At 32.2% G+C, this 17,672-nt stretch overlaps 1 protein-coding gene across 1 annotated transcript; it reads left to right on the top strand.

The window, feature by feature from the left end:
- The first annotated feature begins 713 nt into the window (after window positions 1–713).
- LOC134693129 (macrophage mannose receptor 1-like) lies at window positions 714–7,258 on the top strand. The gene is made up of 4 exons (XM_063553835.1): window positions 714–828; window positions 3,180–3,461; window positions 4,351–4,515; window positions 7,084–7,258. Exons 1-4 carry the CDS (start codon window positions 792–794, stop codon window positions 7,221–7,223), a joined length of 624 nt encoding a protein of 207 aa, XP_063409905.1. The 5' UTR covers window positions 714–791; the 3' UTR covers window positions 7,224–7,258.
- Window positions 7,259–17,672: the final 10,414 nt, after the last annotated feature.

Below are 17,672 nucleotides of genomic sequence, written 5' to 3'. Positions count from 1 at the left end.
AAACTTAACATTGGCGAAAGACGTTTTACAATGCTAGTTTATTCATGTGTTTTAGTGTTTTACCAAAATGAGGCATGTCAGCGGTTTTCGTTTTCAGATCTTCATGCTTTTTTTAGGGGAGGGGGGGGATTTGGGGACTATTATAAATCATCGATTATTGCTGTTTAATTTCGTAAAATCTTTAAAAGACCAATGACAACATATAGCATGTCATATTATATTATAGATTTATTGTGTATTGTGGCAACTTTTAGATACATACTTTTTTGTGTGTTGTTTTTTATGTTGTTGTATGAATGCCGACACATTGACGTATACCATACATCTCTATTTATTCATATAAATAGATCCTTTTATTTTTCGTACATAAATTCCTTGGTAACGCTATTTATCTATTAAACTAAATTGAGAATGGATAAAGTCAACCGAGTGAAGTGACAGAAACTTTTTCTATTTTGGTTGAACGGAAAATGTACAGTGCAATGTTCTGAACGGATTCGGCGGGAAAAACTCTATATCCATGGTTTACAAAAGTTGACCAAAATGATCCGAACCGTTTTAAATGCATATAGAAAATAGAAAAAAACATTTCTAAATACATTTCAGCTAGTTTTTGTGCGTAACCGTTTTTTATCCCTATACTTGTTTAATTTATTTACGGTCTTTTTCCAGACTTTTTAAACATTACAATGACATCACGTCATTACATGAAAATTTAACCTTCTTCTTATCTTTTGATCTTTTACTTTATGACAAGTTTCGAAAGGTTCATTTTGTAACAGATTAGAAATATGATGATTTTCTTCATGCTTCTTGTTCCTGCCATCTGTGAGTAAAGAATTGGTTTTTTTTTCAATTTGAAGCTTTTCATATTCATTATTGATTCAATTCGAAATGAAGATTTTTTTCTATTTTTATTTTAGAAAATTTATTTTTGAGGCTTTGTAGAAAAACGGAACAATTATGACAAACATTTTCTTGTGTTCTTATTACAACGTTAAACATTATAACCATATAATAACGTATTTAATTATATTTTAACCAAGAAGAATTCGTGTATGTTCATATTGTGACACACTGTTAATTCACATTCCTTTTGGTAAATATAACGTCGTAATCGTGCTTTATCTTATTATATAAACGATTTTGCTTTCACAATGTTAGATAACGTAGGAAGTTTTAATCAATATAAATATTCATCCACCAGTTTTGAAATTATAGACTTTGCTTAATGATAATAACATTTAAATTTGTTCGTGCTTAGCGTAACACACCAAATTTCTGAAAACAATGCAATAGTAATTTGCTAAAAGTATTAATGCACAATCATAGATAATAACGCCAAAAATGAACTAATAAACTATTTGCAAAAATACACAAATATGTCATATTTATTTATAGTTATCAAAAGTAAAGTGTTGTGAAAAGTGACTATCAACAATTACGAAAGTTGTCTTTGTGTTTATGATTATACGTTTTTCACATTGATTCGCTCCAGATCTTACAATACCAGTTATATAGATCTGAGTTTATTGACATATTTCTGATTTCATTGCGACTGACATGGCGCATGTGTGTACGGACACAAAGTAACATGTAAATGACAACCAACCTATCATTTATTGAATATTAATTTGTCAATTTCAAGATTTTATCTTAAACGATGATTTAAAATGTATAATCATTTCAGGCTTGTTTTGTGGTGTCCGCCCCTACATGAAGTTCCATTTACAACATATCAAATCTTGAACGTATAAAATACTCATAGTGAAAAACATATATGTTGACGGTGCTTTAGTTTTTGCTCGAAAATGAAACTTATATTTTATAAAAAATCATAACGCCAAAATGACAAAAGTGATATCGCAAATATCGTAAATCTAAAACAAACTGACAACGCCATGGCTAAAAATAAAAAAGACAAACAGAAAAACAACAGTACACATGACACAACATAGAAAACTAAAGAATAAACAACACGAACCCCACCAAAAACTAGGGGTGATCTCAGGTGCTCCGGAAGGGTAAGCAGATTCTGCTCCACATGCGGCACCCGTCGTGTTGCTTGTGTGATTACAAATCCGGTAAATAGTCTAATTCGGTAGGTCAAATTCATGAAAGGGAAGGGAATTGTAGTTACGACGTACGGAACATATCCGATATCATTTGTGAAAGGGTTATTCCATAACGGTCAACCAACTCGTGATGGCGTCCGTAAAATTTACGAAGGGATGATTTCAACTTCACCATTTGGAACTCTTGGTTTAATAGCTTCCTTGTGAAATTGTTATTAGTATCAACAAATTCATTAAAATTTTAAAACCGTTTAACGTTTTTGAACGGTTTATATTATTGCATGGAATACATTTGCTACCATACACCTGCCATACGCCACCTGCTTCCCACCATACATACTTCATCATTTTAATAACCCGACTGTCGTTCAAAAACCTGCTTAAAAAGTCATATACAGGCGCTTAAAATGTAACATTAATTATATGAATGTTAATACGAATTCTAACATGACGTCCTTCAAACGCTTTGAGTACACACCCGTGGTAAAATATGAATATATTGCATTGGCTGTTCCGATCGTACTCCCACGTCATATGTTTTTTTATGAATGAAGTACCCGACGTCATAGAATGATGACGTTATAATTTAAGCATTTTACGGGAAAATACACGCTTTTGATACCGAAATTCATCACAACAAGGAAACGTAAACAAACGATGCTAAAATGTGGTATAAGCCCATTTTTTTCATATAAATAGAAGACATATAAGTAAGTTATCATTAAAATACATCCAAATCTAAATAAATAAGATTTGTGAATAGTTTGAGCATGTCACTTATTCTGTATTCTCCGTTCTTTTACGCCAATCTAAAAGTGCGTTAATTTATGGGAATGGCAAATAATGGCCTCCACCTAGAGCGCTCGATCAATAAAAATTGCCGTTTTTGTCCTATTAGAATCGAAATAATTCATGGGGGCTTGAATATATCTAGATTTTACCACGGGTTGTCCCTTTATGCCGATATTTTACCCCTCGCTATCGCTCAGGGTAAAATATTTGTCATAAAGGGCCAACCCGTGGTAAAATAACGATATATTCAAGCCCCCATGAATTATTTCTTAATTTTAGATACTAGTAACCCTTATATCCTCAATTTTGTAGTGGCCCAGGACGATGTAAGTAGCTGTCCTTCAAACTTAATTCGCAGCAGTGCATTAATAGCACATAACGGTTATTGCTATGAATTCGTCCTTAATCACAATTTTGACTGGGAACATGCACATGGCGATTGCACATCCAAAGGCGGACATCTTGTCGTAGTAAGAAGCAGTACTGACAACTTATTTCTAATGAGTTCACTAAGGTCATTAAATTTCCATGGAGATATTGTATGGATAGGACTTTCCGACCAGAAAGTAGAAGGAAGTTATGAATGGCCAACAGGTATGTTTGTCATTCATTAAATGTATAGTTCCTATAAATTTGTTATAACTGACAGCCGTGTTCATAAGTTATTGGTCTTGCTTGTTAAATTAATAGTTTAACTATACACGTGACGCAAAGAGGACGAAACATGTACGAACGAATTTCAAATGAACTACCTTCATTTTGATGAAACTGTTTTTCAATATATATGATATGCTAGTGACGCAATATAATATTGCTTAAAACATTGCTGCATCATACACTTTACTTTTGCTATTATAATATCTTTAAATAATCTGCTATCATGAGTGAATTCAATAAAGAAAGAAATATAAGCTGTCGGGTCACTGCCTTGAAACAATCACCTCAACATGTGGCGGTGTTCAAATTACGTATTGAGCATTAAGTTATGACACAAAGACTACAAATTCAAAAACTCTTTTCGTATTGTTTCTTATGGGCGTTGCGTTATCTGTTGTTTTTTCCGACTCAGACTTATCTTGAACTGAATTTTAATGTGCGTTTTGTAATGCGTTTACTTTTTTCTACATTGGCTAGACGTATAGGGGAGGGTTCAGATCTCATAAATATGTTTAACGCCGCCACAATTTTGCGCTTGTCCCAAGTCAGGAGCCTTTGACCTTTTTTAGTCTTGCATAATTTTAGTTTTTAATTTCTTGTGTATAATTCTGAGTTTAGTTTGACGTTCGTTATCCCTGTACTAGTATACATATTCCTAAGGGCAAGCTGAAGGACGCCTCCGGGTGCGGGAGTTACTTGCTACATTGAAAACCCAATGGTGGCCTTCGGCTGTTGTCTACTCTATGGTCGAGTTGTTGTCGCTTTGACACATTCCCCATTCCCTTTCTCAGTTTTATTGTCCTATAATATGTTCTTTCATTTTCAGGAGAACCAGTCACGTACACAAACTGGGCGTCAGGACAACCAGATATCCAGGCAATCATTGAGGACTGTATTGTAATGAAGTATTCAGATGGTGGACATTGGCATGACTATTCGTGTTTCAACTATATTTTCCACCATAACAATTACCCCTGGATCTGTGAATATAGTGAGTATTTGATCAACAAGCAAAATTTTATATAACATATGTGTTCGGCATTTAAGGGTATACAATATGGTTTTGATCCAATACTTAAATTTGATGAAAATTTGCATACATGCTATTATTTATCATATTAAATCAAAAATGATAAAATAAATATACCTTCATGTGCTACTTTTTGAAATTGCTGGAATTTGCTCAAAACTCCGTTTCGTGGACGTATTTTTCATCAAAAGAATTACACAATTTTTGTATTAGCTTACTTTTCGGTGTGTGCCAAGGCTTTGTGTAGAAGACCGTGTTTTAACCTATAAATGTTTACTTTTGTAAATCTTTACTTGGATGGAGTGTTGTATTATTTACACTCATACCACATCTTCCTATATTTATCTAAATGTTTTATCAACAATGCAAAATGGAATCATCTTCTCATTTGCATATTTTACTTAACAAGAAAATTACTTGTCAACTTTACTCATTTCCCAGAAGATTATAGTACCTCATACTTCTTTTTCATCTCTAAATCGATTGACTAGATATCAACATCGGCAATATCTTATCGCCTTAATTCACTAGCTTAATTTGAGTTTTAAAAGTATTAATATTTTTCCGACGTAGTCGGTATAGTTTCGGGTTGTGCACTTTGAAGTTAAGGACGCTTCACTATGGAAACAGACTATGCATGCTCGAAAATCCTTTCTGTGATTGAATAAAATGCTGTCACGCAGGGTGATTTGGTTGTGTTTGAAAAAACGTCTCGAAAATTATATCGTGATGGAAAGCAAGTCAAAAACTATAAATATTTGACCAAGATCTTACAAAGATTTATATTTTTATTAAAATAATTGTTTCTCTAATAGCTCTTTGCATCCATTACAGCTGTTTATTCGGGACAATTATATATTTTTAATGCCGGTAAACTTTGTTGTACGAACGTACATGACTTTTAGAACGCACCTACGCATGTGAGATTTCCGCGGTGTTTTGGTGAATGTAAACAGAAAGAAACTACTTACACTACCAATAGTTTCTAGCTTTGTTAACCATGAATTAAGTTTAATGTAAACAGTAGTAAATGTATATTTGTTTCTTTTTATTTGCCCTAGATTTTTTGACAAATAAAGTTTTTAGGTGTCATCACAATATTCTTATATATTATTGCCTTCTATAACTAGACTTAGTTAAGAATTTCTTGTAGTTACATTAAGATGGAGATTTTATTAAAGAGGTCCTGCATCATTAAGTCATTGTGCTTCTGAAGGTTATCGAAATGATAGTTTTAAAATATACTCAAATTTAAATACGTCGGATATCTTTTTTAAAGATAGTTATTGTTTTCAAGTCAGTTTAATTGTAAGTTCCTTCACACATTAATGAATTCCTCAGAATTGACGTAACATTACTTTATATACGTGCATTATACTTATGATATAATATATACTGCATTTGAAAATTAAAGACAACGTTCTGAGCCTTCTCCTTTGACCAAAAATTAATCAATCACCTAATGTAAGTAACAATTTTAGACTTATTTTAAAGAGACATCTTGTATACTTAACAAAAGTATCGGACGTAAAATGTTTTTGATCAGAACATACATCGTGTTTGAATAATCTCCCGTTTACCATATAAAAGAGAAAAAAAGTTTTTAAAATAAATCAAAAATAAGTTACGTCTCTTTTAAATTACATTTTTTGTAGTTGTTAATAGTGATCATGTCTGTAATGTTCGATATGTAAGCTAAAGAATATAGATTACGAAACATGTCTGACAAAGAATTATTTTCTATTTCAAAAAAAAGCGTTTGATATATGGTGGATATTGCGTGTGTCCTTACAACTGCATGTGTTTTAAAATTTATGTCGTTTTTTTCGAATGTATCTAATATTATTTTTTTCATAATTAAATGTTTTGGTTTTATTGACATAAAAATCTAAATCAATTATATTATTATCAATCTGTTTTGAAAAAGGTATCTCCATTCGGCTGGAAAACCAATCCTTAATAATTTGTGTTTGCGATTATCTAACCCTTCACAAATAATACATACATGTTATCGATTAGACGTTTGTACTAAGTCTCTGACATGATCCCACCAATAGAGATATTATAAATAGATATCTTCTCCATGCAATAAAGAGCGAACACATATTACCCTAGCTGCTTAAGTTAAAATGAAGTTTAGAATTCAAAGACTAACATGGAGTACATGTACATATTATTGTTTCGGGCCTTGTGATATTTTCTGCTCTTTCGTCGGGTTATTGTCTGTTTGACACATTCATCATTTTCATTCTATATATTATCTACCTATTATATTTTGTATAACAATTATAATTAGGTACACTGTATTGCAATTAATACTAAAAAAACTGCATTATTTGAAAATATTTTTATTTGACATTATCTTTCAACATTAAAACAAAGCTATGCATGGCATATTAGGTTTATACAGAACATGTGTTGTTTTCCCTGAACTATTTCAATTTTAAGGCACCTTTTTCAAAACTTTCTTACACAAAATTAATCCATCGCAATTGCCTTTCCCTTAATCCTAATTTTTTACCTTTCCAGAACAAGAACATTTCGCAGTGAAAACTACTACGACTACCAAGACTACCACGACAACGATGCCTGATAGAGAACGCCCGGCAACTACTGAAGAAGGAGTGTACCTAACACCTGGAGGCTCAGCTACTATAATAGGAAAATAAACACATGAAATCAATATTAAAGGATGGATACAATTTGTAATTTTTCATCTTTAAAAGAGGGACAAAAGGACCTTTTCGCGACATTGGGATGGGGCTTTATTCATTTGGAGACTAGGGATAGGGCTTTTACTTTCATGACAGATAAACGCACAAACAAATAATATAATAGTCGACACAGGATGAAAACCGCAGAGCAACAGCGAACAAATTCCTGAGTATCACTTTCTATGTAGAACATAGAAAACTAAGTAAAACTGTATATCTAACTTAGAAATGTCAAATAAGTAAATAAAATGAACTAAGCATTTAAATATAAATAAATATACCGTACGCTATCTATATAAAAAAGAAGATGTGATAGTTGTTAATTTTTGAGTCATTTTGGTCTACTGTTTCATTGGGCGATCATACCACATCTTTTTTTTTATAATCAATGATTGGTGTAGTAGAGTTCACCTCTGTCACTGTGTGGTGTGGTTTTATCTAATTTAAACACTTTATAAATTCGGTGACTATGTTGAACGCATCTATCCCATCGAACTAGAGATAAAGGATACTATTGATACAGTTAAGTCGGCTTCATATCTTGACTTACATCTAGAAATTGACAATGAGGGTCGGTTGAAAACAAAACAAAAGAGATGATTTCAGCTTTCCAATTGTAAACTTTCCATTTCTAAGTAGCAACATTCCAGCAGCACCTGCATACGGGGTATATATCTCCTAATTGATACGATACTCCCGTGCGTGTATTTCCTATCATGATTTTCTTGATAGAGGGTTGCTGCTCACAAGGAAGCTATTAAACCAAGAGTTCCAAATGATGAAGTTGAAATCATCCCTTTGTAAATTTTATGGACGCCATCACGAGTTGGTTGACCGTTATGGAATAACCGTTTCACAAATGATATCGGATATGTTCCTTACGTCGTAACTACAATCCCCTTCCCTTTCATGAATGTGACCTACCGAATTAGTCTATTTACCGGATTTGTAATCACATAAGCAACACGACGGGTGCCACATGTGGAGCAGAATCTGCTTACCCTTCCGGAGCACCTGAGATCACCCCTAGTTTTTGGTGGTGTTCGTGTTGTTTATTCTTTAGTTTTCTATGTTGTGTCATGTGTACTATTGTTTTTCTGTTTGTCTTTTTTATTTTTAGCCAGGGCGTTGTCAGTTTGTTTTAGATTTATGAGTTTGACTGTCCCTTTGGTATCTTTCGTTCCTCTTTTATAATTTTTTTGTTTTAACTTTACATTGCTTCAAGGATGCGATAGTCAAAGCAGACAGTTCAATAGACAGATAACTTTAAAATTCCGCTAGTAATTCTTTTAACCTTTATATCTAAATTGGTTTCAAGTATTTTTTCTTTCTTTTATATCTCGACCATTACTAACGATGCAATTGTATCTAGGTATAACTGTATTTATTTTCAAGTTTCAAAAGCATTAGCCATTTATACACTGCCTCATGTTCAGTGGAAAATATTACAGTAAATATAGTTCCTGTATGTAATCTATCTTCACTTTGTCTATGGGAACTACAAAGCTGAAACTTACAGACTTCAGATTAGCTGAGACATTACTCTATAGATGTTTTGTTTCTCATTTTTACACATAGGATCTTTACAGACATTATCAACGAATCCAAATGTTGCTCCCCGAATGCTACCGAAAGATGCATTCAAAAAGAGACGTCATAATACATACCTATAAATATATTGTGTTGCACAGAATAACCTTTTAACGCAGATCAAATAGAGACAAAAGTTGTTTACCGCTATTCAAAAGTCATAAATTAAACAAAATGAAAAGAATCCGGATTTCAAACTAATACCAAGGGCAACACATCTATGACGAGAAAAAAACAAAATAAACACTGAGGTGCAAATTGTCAAAACGCAATTGCAACATACATAGAAACGAACAACTAGATCAAATGCTATATTCTTAAATTGGTACAGGAATAAAATGGTTTTATGGTTTTATCATTCTAGTATGCTGGATTCATTTTGTATTCCATTGTAAATGCAGAATACAGAATCTAGATATTATTCCCGGAGTTAACCACTGCCCCTTTCTCGATCTTGATATCTATATCTCTAACGGGAAGCTTTATATTAAAATTTATGATAAGAGAGATGATTTTTCATTTCCTGTCGTTAAATATCCATTTTTAGATGATGACCATCTTACGGTGTTTATATATCTCAACTTGTACGATTCGCTCATCTATGAAACAATGTTTTAGATTTTCACGACAAAAAATTATGTATTACTTAAAAATTATTACACCAGGGTTTTCGATATCGCAAACTAGTCGAAACTTTTACTAAATCTTATCATCGGTATAAGGACATATTCGTAAATATAGCTCACTATGCAGATTTCTTATACGTTCAGGTATTTCACATTCAATTTTTTATTGAAATATTCGTTATTAAGCACAGAATGTCAGCCTTCACCTCAGAGGCTAACAAAACCTTTAAATAGGATATAGTTACGATTCTGTTGTCAGTCGTTAAAGATTGCATATTTTTACGATAATATTGGTTCACTTATAAAGTCTTTGCATCGGAACTAAACTCATTTATTTAAAAACCAGTTGTTGGCATGACACGGGTTATGTTCTTCTCATATATGTTATGGTGATATGATATTAAACCTTTAACGGGAAGGATTGTCCCTGATATTCATATGATGAAGACATAATTTTTGAATCAGTTTAATTGATGTATGGAGCTGGCATGTCAATTAACTGCTAGTAGTTTGTTGTTATTTATGTATTATTATCATTTTGTTTATTTTCTCTGGTTACATCTTCTGACATCAGACTCGGACTCCTCTTTGTTAGTCTTGTATTATTTTTGATTTAAGTTTCTTGTGTACAATTTGGAGTTTAGTATGGCGTTTAATATCACTGAACTAGTATATCTATTTGTTTAGGGACCAGCTGAGGGACGCCTCCAGGTGCGGGAATTGGTGACCTTCTGCTACTTGTACTTGTCCCTTGGATAATTTATTTTTCTATATCTAAAATTAAGAATGAAAATGGGGAATGTGTCAAAGAGACAACAACCCGACCAAATAAAAAAACAACAGCAGAAAGTCACCTACAGGTCTTCAATGTAGCGAGAAATTCCCGCACTCGGAGGCGTCCTTCAGCTGGCCCCTAAACAAATATATACTAGTTCAGTGATAATGAACGCCATACTTATTTCCAAATTGTACACAAGAAACTAAAATTAAAATAATACAAGACTGTATTGTTGTATCAGATTATAGTGAAATTTAATAAATGTTTTAAGTATTAAATTGGCATTATTTTATCTGTTCTTGTACAAAACTGTTCAATCCACTCACCCGATTTAATACGGATTTTCGTTAAAATCGGGGATACCAAGAAATCAATAAAATATGATTATTTTAAGAAAAAACAGTTATAGCTGTTTAGTCTCTGATATGTGTGTTTATGTTCAAACAATACACACTGCGAAAGTCATTAGAAAGTACTTTAAAGACTTTTCAATGTCGACGACATATGTACGAAAATATCTTGAATGTTCTCAAATGTACCATGTTATCTCTGCTTTTAACGATCAGTATTCTTCGTCATGAATAAATATTATATAATCATGTGTTCTCAAACACGTCAAAGTGCATGTGATTTAACCGAGATACGGAGAAGGAAAAGGTTACAAAATGAACACTATGTTGTCACCATATGGCAGTTGATATACAGGCCATATGCTTTTCTCATCCATCGTTGTTTCTTTTTCTGCCACAAACGTTAATAAATTATTTTGGTTTTCCTTGTACTTCTTATTAATTGAACATGTTTAACTTTTCAAGTCCTTCTAGGTTTTTCTTATACTTAAAGAAATAGTGTTTTGACGTCTTAATCAAACACACTCGTCATAAGTACAAACTTTAGAATATAGAATTAATTTCTTATCACCCGACGGGTGCCACATGTTGAGCAGCATCTTCTTACTCTTCCGGAGCACCTGAGATCACACCAAGTTTTTTTCAGGGTTCGTGTTGCTTAATAGTTAGTTTCTATGCATATATATATTGTGTCTTGTGTATTTTTATTTGTCTGTTTGATACTTTAAAACCTGGCGTTGTCTGTTTTTATATGTCTACGAGTTTGATTGTCCCTCTGGTGTTTTTCGACCCTCTTTGAGACACAAAACCAACTTAAAGGGCTCTTCGCTATAAAAAAAATACCTTTACAGGAATATTTGGTCTTCAATGCAAATCAACTTCGAACGGTATTTGGCCTTTTTATCTTTTTTTTATATAAGCGTCACTGATGGGTCTTTTGTAGACGGAACGCGCGTCTGGTACACATATTAAATTCAATCCTGGTATATATCATTGGGTTCTTAATAGGGCAATCAAGGAAAAGTCGATACATCAAATACCTTGTGAGTACTACCAATATATTCACTTAAATCCCAATAAACATACTGACTCACGTGTAGATCACTAGATGTTTTCACACCAAACCTAAAAACAGACATTCATATAATAAGATGTGGCTTCCATATAAAAGAGTCAGTTTTTAACTTCTCTAAAAGTGTCTTCTCATTATGTTTTTTTTTTTCAATCAAGGAAACGATATTGTAGAGGTGTCGTGGTGTCATGAAAATAAACTCATCATAGATAACAGGACTAAATTAAGTATATACGCCAGACGCGCGTTTCGTCTACAAAAGACTCATCAATCCAAAAAAGTTAAAAAGGCCAAATAAAGTACGTAGTTGAAGAGCATTGAGGACCAAAATTCCTAAAAGTTTTGCCTAATACAGCTAAGGTAATCTATGCCTTAGGCAGAAAATCCTTAGTATTTAAAAAAAATCAAAAATTTGTAAACAGTAAAGTAGTAATCAAAATACCTGGCTTATAATATGATACACTATACGTGCGTTTCGTTATCATAAGACTTATCCGACGCTCAGATCAAAATAATTATAAAGCCAAAGCCAAAGATGTACAAAGTTAAAGAACATTGAGGACCAAAAATTCCAAAAACGTTGTGCCAAATACGGCTTAGTTTATCCTTAGTATTTTGAAAATTCATCAAAAATGACTATATGATTGATATTTATTTCATTCCAAAGATCTTGTTATTATATCATTTCATTATTCAGCTTATCATTATAAAGAAACCTTCTTGTTCAGGAACCTTACACAATTAGTTTGCACTTTTCCGTGATACTAAGAATTACTTACGTGAACCCATTCCTCCAAGTGGTAATTCAAAACGAAAATTTGAGATTTGTGAATATCTTAGTGGGTGCAATTCATAAAATATAAAAAATTTGCATTAATAATTGGTGTTATATTAGTGAATATCTTCATTCTTCGTGGTTTTTGTGGTTTTTGGTGAACGTAATTTATGTCTATAACTGCTAAAGTATTACGTCAGATGTTTTGTTACCACACATTAATTACAACGTTTACTTAACTCTTGTGTATATATTTGGATTTAGTTAGGACATTTGACTGTACTTGCAGAATTCTTGTAAAAGGAAATACTTGTTACGATGATGTTGTTTGTACGCCCATCGAACAGGTACAGTACATCGAAACGCATAGGTCTTTATTTATTAAACAATCTTAGTAAAATCATCAGTTATTAGTAACTTATTACGTTGGGTTTTCCTCTTGAAAACATAAAACATGACTTAAAAGAGGGACGAAAGATACCAAAGGGACAGTCAAACTCGTAAATCTAAAACAAACCGACAACGCCATGGCTAAAAATGAAAAAGACAAACAGAAAAACAGAAAAACAATAGTACACATGACACAACATAAAAAACTAAAGAATAAACATCACGAACCCCACCAAAAACCAGGGGTGATTAATATATATTGCTACAGTTATGAGTACTAAATTCTTACATCCTGTCGATACAGTTAACTTTTACTTTGATATTGCGTAATATCATACGTTCTCTCATTGATTGTTTTTTATTTATAATATCTTAACACTAAAGCCGTTGAAAGTTAACCGATTGATACTTCAGTCTGTAATCATATGATTTATACATTAGTTATAATCGGCAATATTTATAAAAATCTAAGAACTATAGACAACATACAAAAAAAATTAAAAAAAATTGAAGTTATGCTTTTGTACAAACCAAAAGTAAAGATTGTCGCCAAAGGGCTTTACAAAAATATAAATGTGTGTCAGTTGTTTGGTTATTTTTTAATGTACATGTTCCTGAATAGGACAATTGATAGGCCTAAACTTTATGTCGATAATGTTTCAAAGAAAATCCAAAATAAATACTAGTAAGAGGTCTTCTTACAGTTTAAACAATTACATTATAACCAAATATGTTTTATTATTTAATGACACATATTCTGTTATGAAGACTATTTTCAAAGACATTGCGTAAAATCCATATTTAATTTTCTTATAATGTGAATTTTTATTGTTTGTATATCAATAGCTTATCTTATAATATGATATTATAATTATTGCAACTAAAAATCTTTTGTCTTAACCATTAAAGGTCAAAGAAATAGACCTTAAACACGCTAGAATATATACAGTGTATCCGACTTATATTCAAGATAAGTTGGTTACATTTTAAAGATATTTTCCCGTTCAAAATACTGTTGCATGGTACAGAGATCCAAAAGAAAACTTTCAACAGACCAAAATGATAGAAATCATGCATAAGCATCTTCCAGGTAAAAAAAGAATTTTCATCTACAAAAACAATCTGTTAATCTACAGCAGCATTTATCTGTAATGGTAAGGGAGATAGAGGTAAACAACCCAAAATGCCAACTTATTTCTTTCTAAAATAAATTGTTCCATTTATATCGGTATTATCATTATTTGTAAAAAGCACACGTCGTATGCTGTATTTTACCGCCGTTTAGTTACATTCATGTATCATACACCAGTAAGAAAGTCAATTGTAAGCGTTGTCAACTTTAAATATTCTTAATACTTTGATAGTACATGCGGCCTGGATGTCGGAAGACATATTTATTCATAAAATAAAAACCTGTTATCATATTTCTTCTTTATACGGGCATTCTGTAGGATAGCAGAAGAAACGTCAGTATTCATATATCTGTACATTATCTATACAACACTACTAATTTAATCTTAAAATATCAGTAATGACACTGATTTGTGTGTTGTACGTTTTTAGCATGCTTCCACTTTAAAATATAATCCTCGCTAAAAGCATCCTTCCATTTATCATCATATTTTTAAAAGTTGTATTTGACTTCTAAACAAGCCATCAGAATGTAATCACAATAAATAAAATACTTTATTTACTGAGATGACCTGATAACAACTCTATATTAGAAATTGTTTACCTGTGTCTTTTTTACAAATTAGTCTTAATGAAATGTATGTATGAATAGAATATCATAAATGTGATGAAGTAGATTTCATCGTAAACTTTGATATATTAATCATTCAAACCCGTTGAAAATAGTTCTTATTGTCCTGAAATGAGTTGTCAAGAGATAAAGTGCATACTATAAACAATTTTCGCGAGCGATTAATTTTCGCGACTATCGAGAATACAAAAATAGCGCAAATATAAATCGTCGCGAATATGTAAAACTTGGATATTTCTTGAAAGTAACTACAGTAAAAGCGGGACGAAAGATATCAAAGAGACAGTCAAACGCATAAATCTAAGTATATTAACAAACATCGAAATATAATCGACGCGAAGTGGGCTAGTAAGGGGCGTACGCAAAATAAAGTTTTCGAGAAAAAAAAGTTGGTTTACAGTAACTTCATCAAAGATGCCAGTATACATTTGTATACACAAGACTCGCGTTTCATCTACAAAAGTCTCATTAGTGACGTCGTCTGATTCGAAACAGGTTAAACAATTAAAGTACTAATAGAAGATGAAAAGCATTGAGGATCCTTCATTCCAAAAACTAAACCCAAAACGGCTACGGTAATCTTTGCTTGTGTATATATTCCTTAATATTTTACAAGTTTGTTAACTCTTTATCTATAATTATGTTCTTAACAAAAATAAAAGATACAAAAGGGACAATTCAGACCCCATAGTCACAGAAACAAACAGACGTAATAAAAAAACGACAAAAACACGTAAAGGTATTAAGCACGATATAGAAACGATTAAGCAACACAATATGTACATTATAAAATGAAAATTGCAATCATTTTTGCAATGATACGGGTTTACTGTGAAATAAAATGCCTTCGAAAACAAGGTGACTATGGTTTTTCTATTTCTGTTTTTTTTCTTTCTATTGTATGGCATGCAACATTCACCGAGACCATTTATTGTCAGATTAAAGTTGGCTTCTCGTCGTTTCTGAACAGTAAAACATTTAAACCATGGTATGATGTTTAAATGTTTCAACTGATACGTTATTTTCGAGCATGTTCACATTTTTCAGCTTAGAACTCAAAATTTGGTCAAAGAGTTACGAGAGTTATAGCTAGAACGACTGAAATCCACAGGGCACAATCACTATTAAGTTGTGTCCTAACTAACTACCAAAATTTTTTGACAAGCTTATATTTTTAGAAACCAAATTAGAATCTAATCTGTACTTTTATCAACCTATTACCGACTGTGACATTTTGACGGAATGTGGATTCGCAAGTCGGGTAATATATACATACCTGATGATAATTACCCTATCAACATCCGGTCTCATTCCTTTTAAGATACATGAGATTTCCTTGTTTGTAACCCTGATTGATCAGAAATGTTGCCTCAATTTGGATAAATGTTTGGTCTTTTTTATAATGTCTACCATGTTTATATAAGGTTTTTGATTTTAACATGTTCTGTGTCTAAATTTAGTTAAAAAAAACTATAATGCAAATCTATGTCTTGCATTAAATTTATACCTGATTTTTCTTTAAATTCAGAAGCTTCCGTATATCATTAATTGTAGTCAAAATGTAGCCTCATCTTTTGCAACAGTAAAAACATAGGGTTTTGCAGCATATTTTTGGCTTACACATGGCCTTGTTTATAAGCTCTAAAGTTTTACACTTTAATTTCTATACTGACCCCCATAACTTGTCAACCCTGTATTAAACATATCATACTTGCATTCAGCTTTTATTTTGAACTCTACTTTTGATCCATCTAACAAATATATGTATTACCAATCAAAAGTGCACCAAGCGTCGGTGTGAAACAGAAAGCTCTCCCCAAAATGGGTGGTCCCTGATAATGTATATTTATTTACTGAATTTACCCCTTCTAACATGTCTAACCCCGAGCATAATAAAAGAGACAATAATTGTCGACCTTGTCCGATTTACAAAATTGATAACGTTAATGTAATATTATAAGTATATAATATTAATTCATATTTCGACTCGTTCTACATGTCACAGGATCATGTACCTCAGTCAGATATGAGCGTCTGTGATGAGTCTCATGTAGACGAAACGCGCGTTTGGCGTACTAAATTTTAATCCTTGTACCTTTGAACTATCTACATCACTGGGTCGGTGCCACTGCTGGTGGACTTTTTGTCCTCGAGGGTATCACCAGCCCGGTCATAATCATAACTGGTGAACGCAGTGTATATACGGACCAATAAGCTGTGGTCCATATTGTTAAATTGGCATAATGTAGATGTCTATTTTAAAGCCAGGCAGATAAGATAGAAGGCAGCTTTTTTCAGCAATAACCTGTATCATATATCATCAATTGAGGAACAAAAGAAACATTGTTAATGAAGTTCAGTATAATGTGAAACCATTGGTATACTATTCTATTAATAAATTGACATCGAATAGTTTTATGACTGGTACATTGAGTGGGTGGAGTTAATATTCAAGTACAAAACATTCATCAGAAATAATTTGTGCTCTCTCCTTTTAAAACGGTTTGAGTTTTTATTTTAATTATATATGAAAACAAATGTGGTAGAATTGCCAATGTAAAAAAAATAGTAAAAAAAAACGAACCTAAAAGTCTTGTATCAAAAGGCAAAATGAAAAGCTCAAACATATCAAAGGAATGGAAAACAACTGTGATATTCCTGATTTTTATACGCCACTCTTTTAGACGGGACGTATTATGGTATACCGTTGTCCGTCCGTCCCTCCGTCTGTCCGTCTGTCGTCCACACTTCGGACAATAACTCAAAGCACTTTCACCAATTTCCATAAAACTTAAGTGAATTGTTTATATCTATTGACGTAAACTCACTTTCGTTTTTTTTTAATTTCAGATTTTAAGTTTTGGATTTATGGGGCTTTACTCATAAAAAAGGGGGGATTTTCAACACTTCGGACAATAACTCAAAAAGGCTTTCACCAATGTCCATGAAACTTGGGTGAATTGTTCATATCTATTGATGTAAGCTCCCTTTCAATTTTTATAAATTTCAGATTTTACATTTCCGTGTTATGAATTTGTATGCTTAAAAAAAGGGGGATTTT

The sequence above is a fragment of the Mytilus trossulus genome, chromosome 12 (assembly GCF_036588685.1).
Source record: "Mytilus trossulus isolate FHL-02 chromosome 12, PNRI_Mtr1.1.1.hap1, whole genome shotgun sequence".
NCBI lineage: Eukaryota > Metazoa > Mollusca > Bivalvia > Mytilida > Mytilidae > Mytilus > Mytilus trossulus.
The sequence above is the reverse complement of the archived record's forward strand: the minus strand, read 5'-3'. Positions and strand labels throughout refer to the sequence as shown.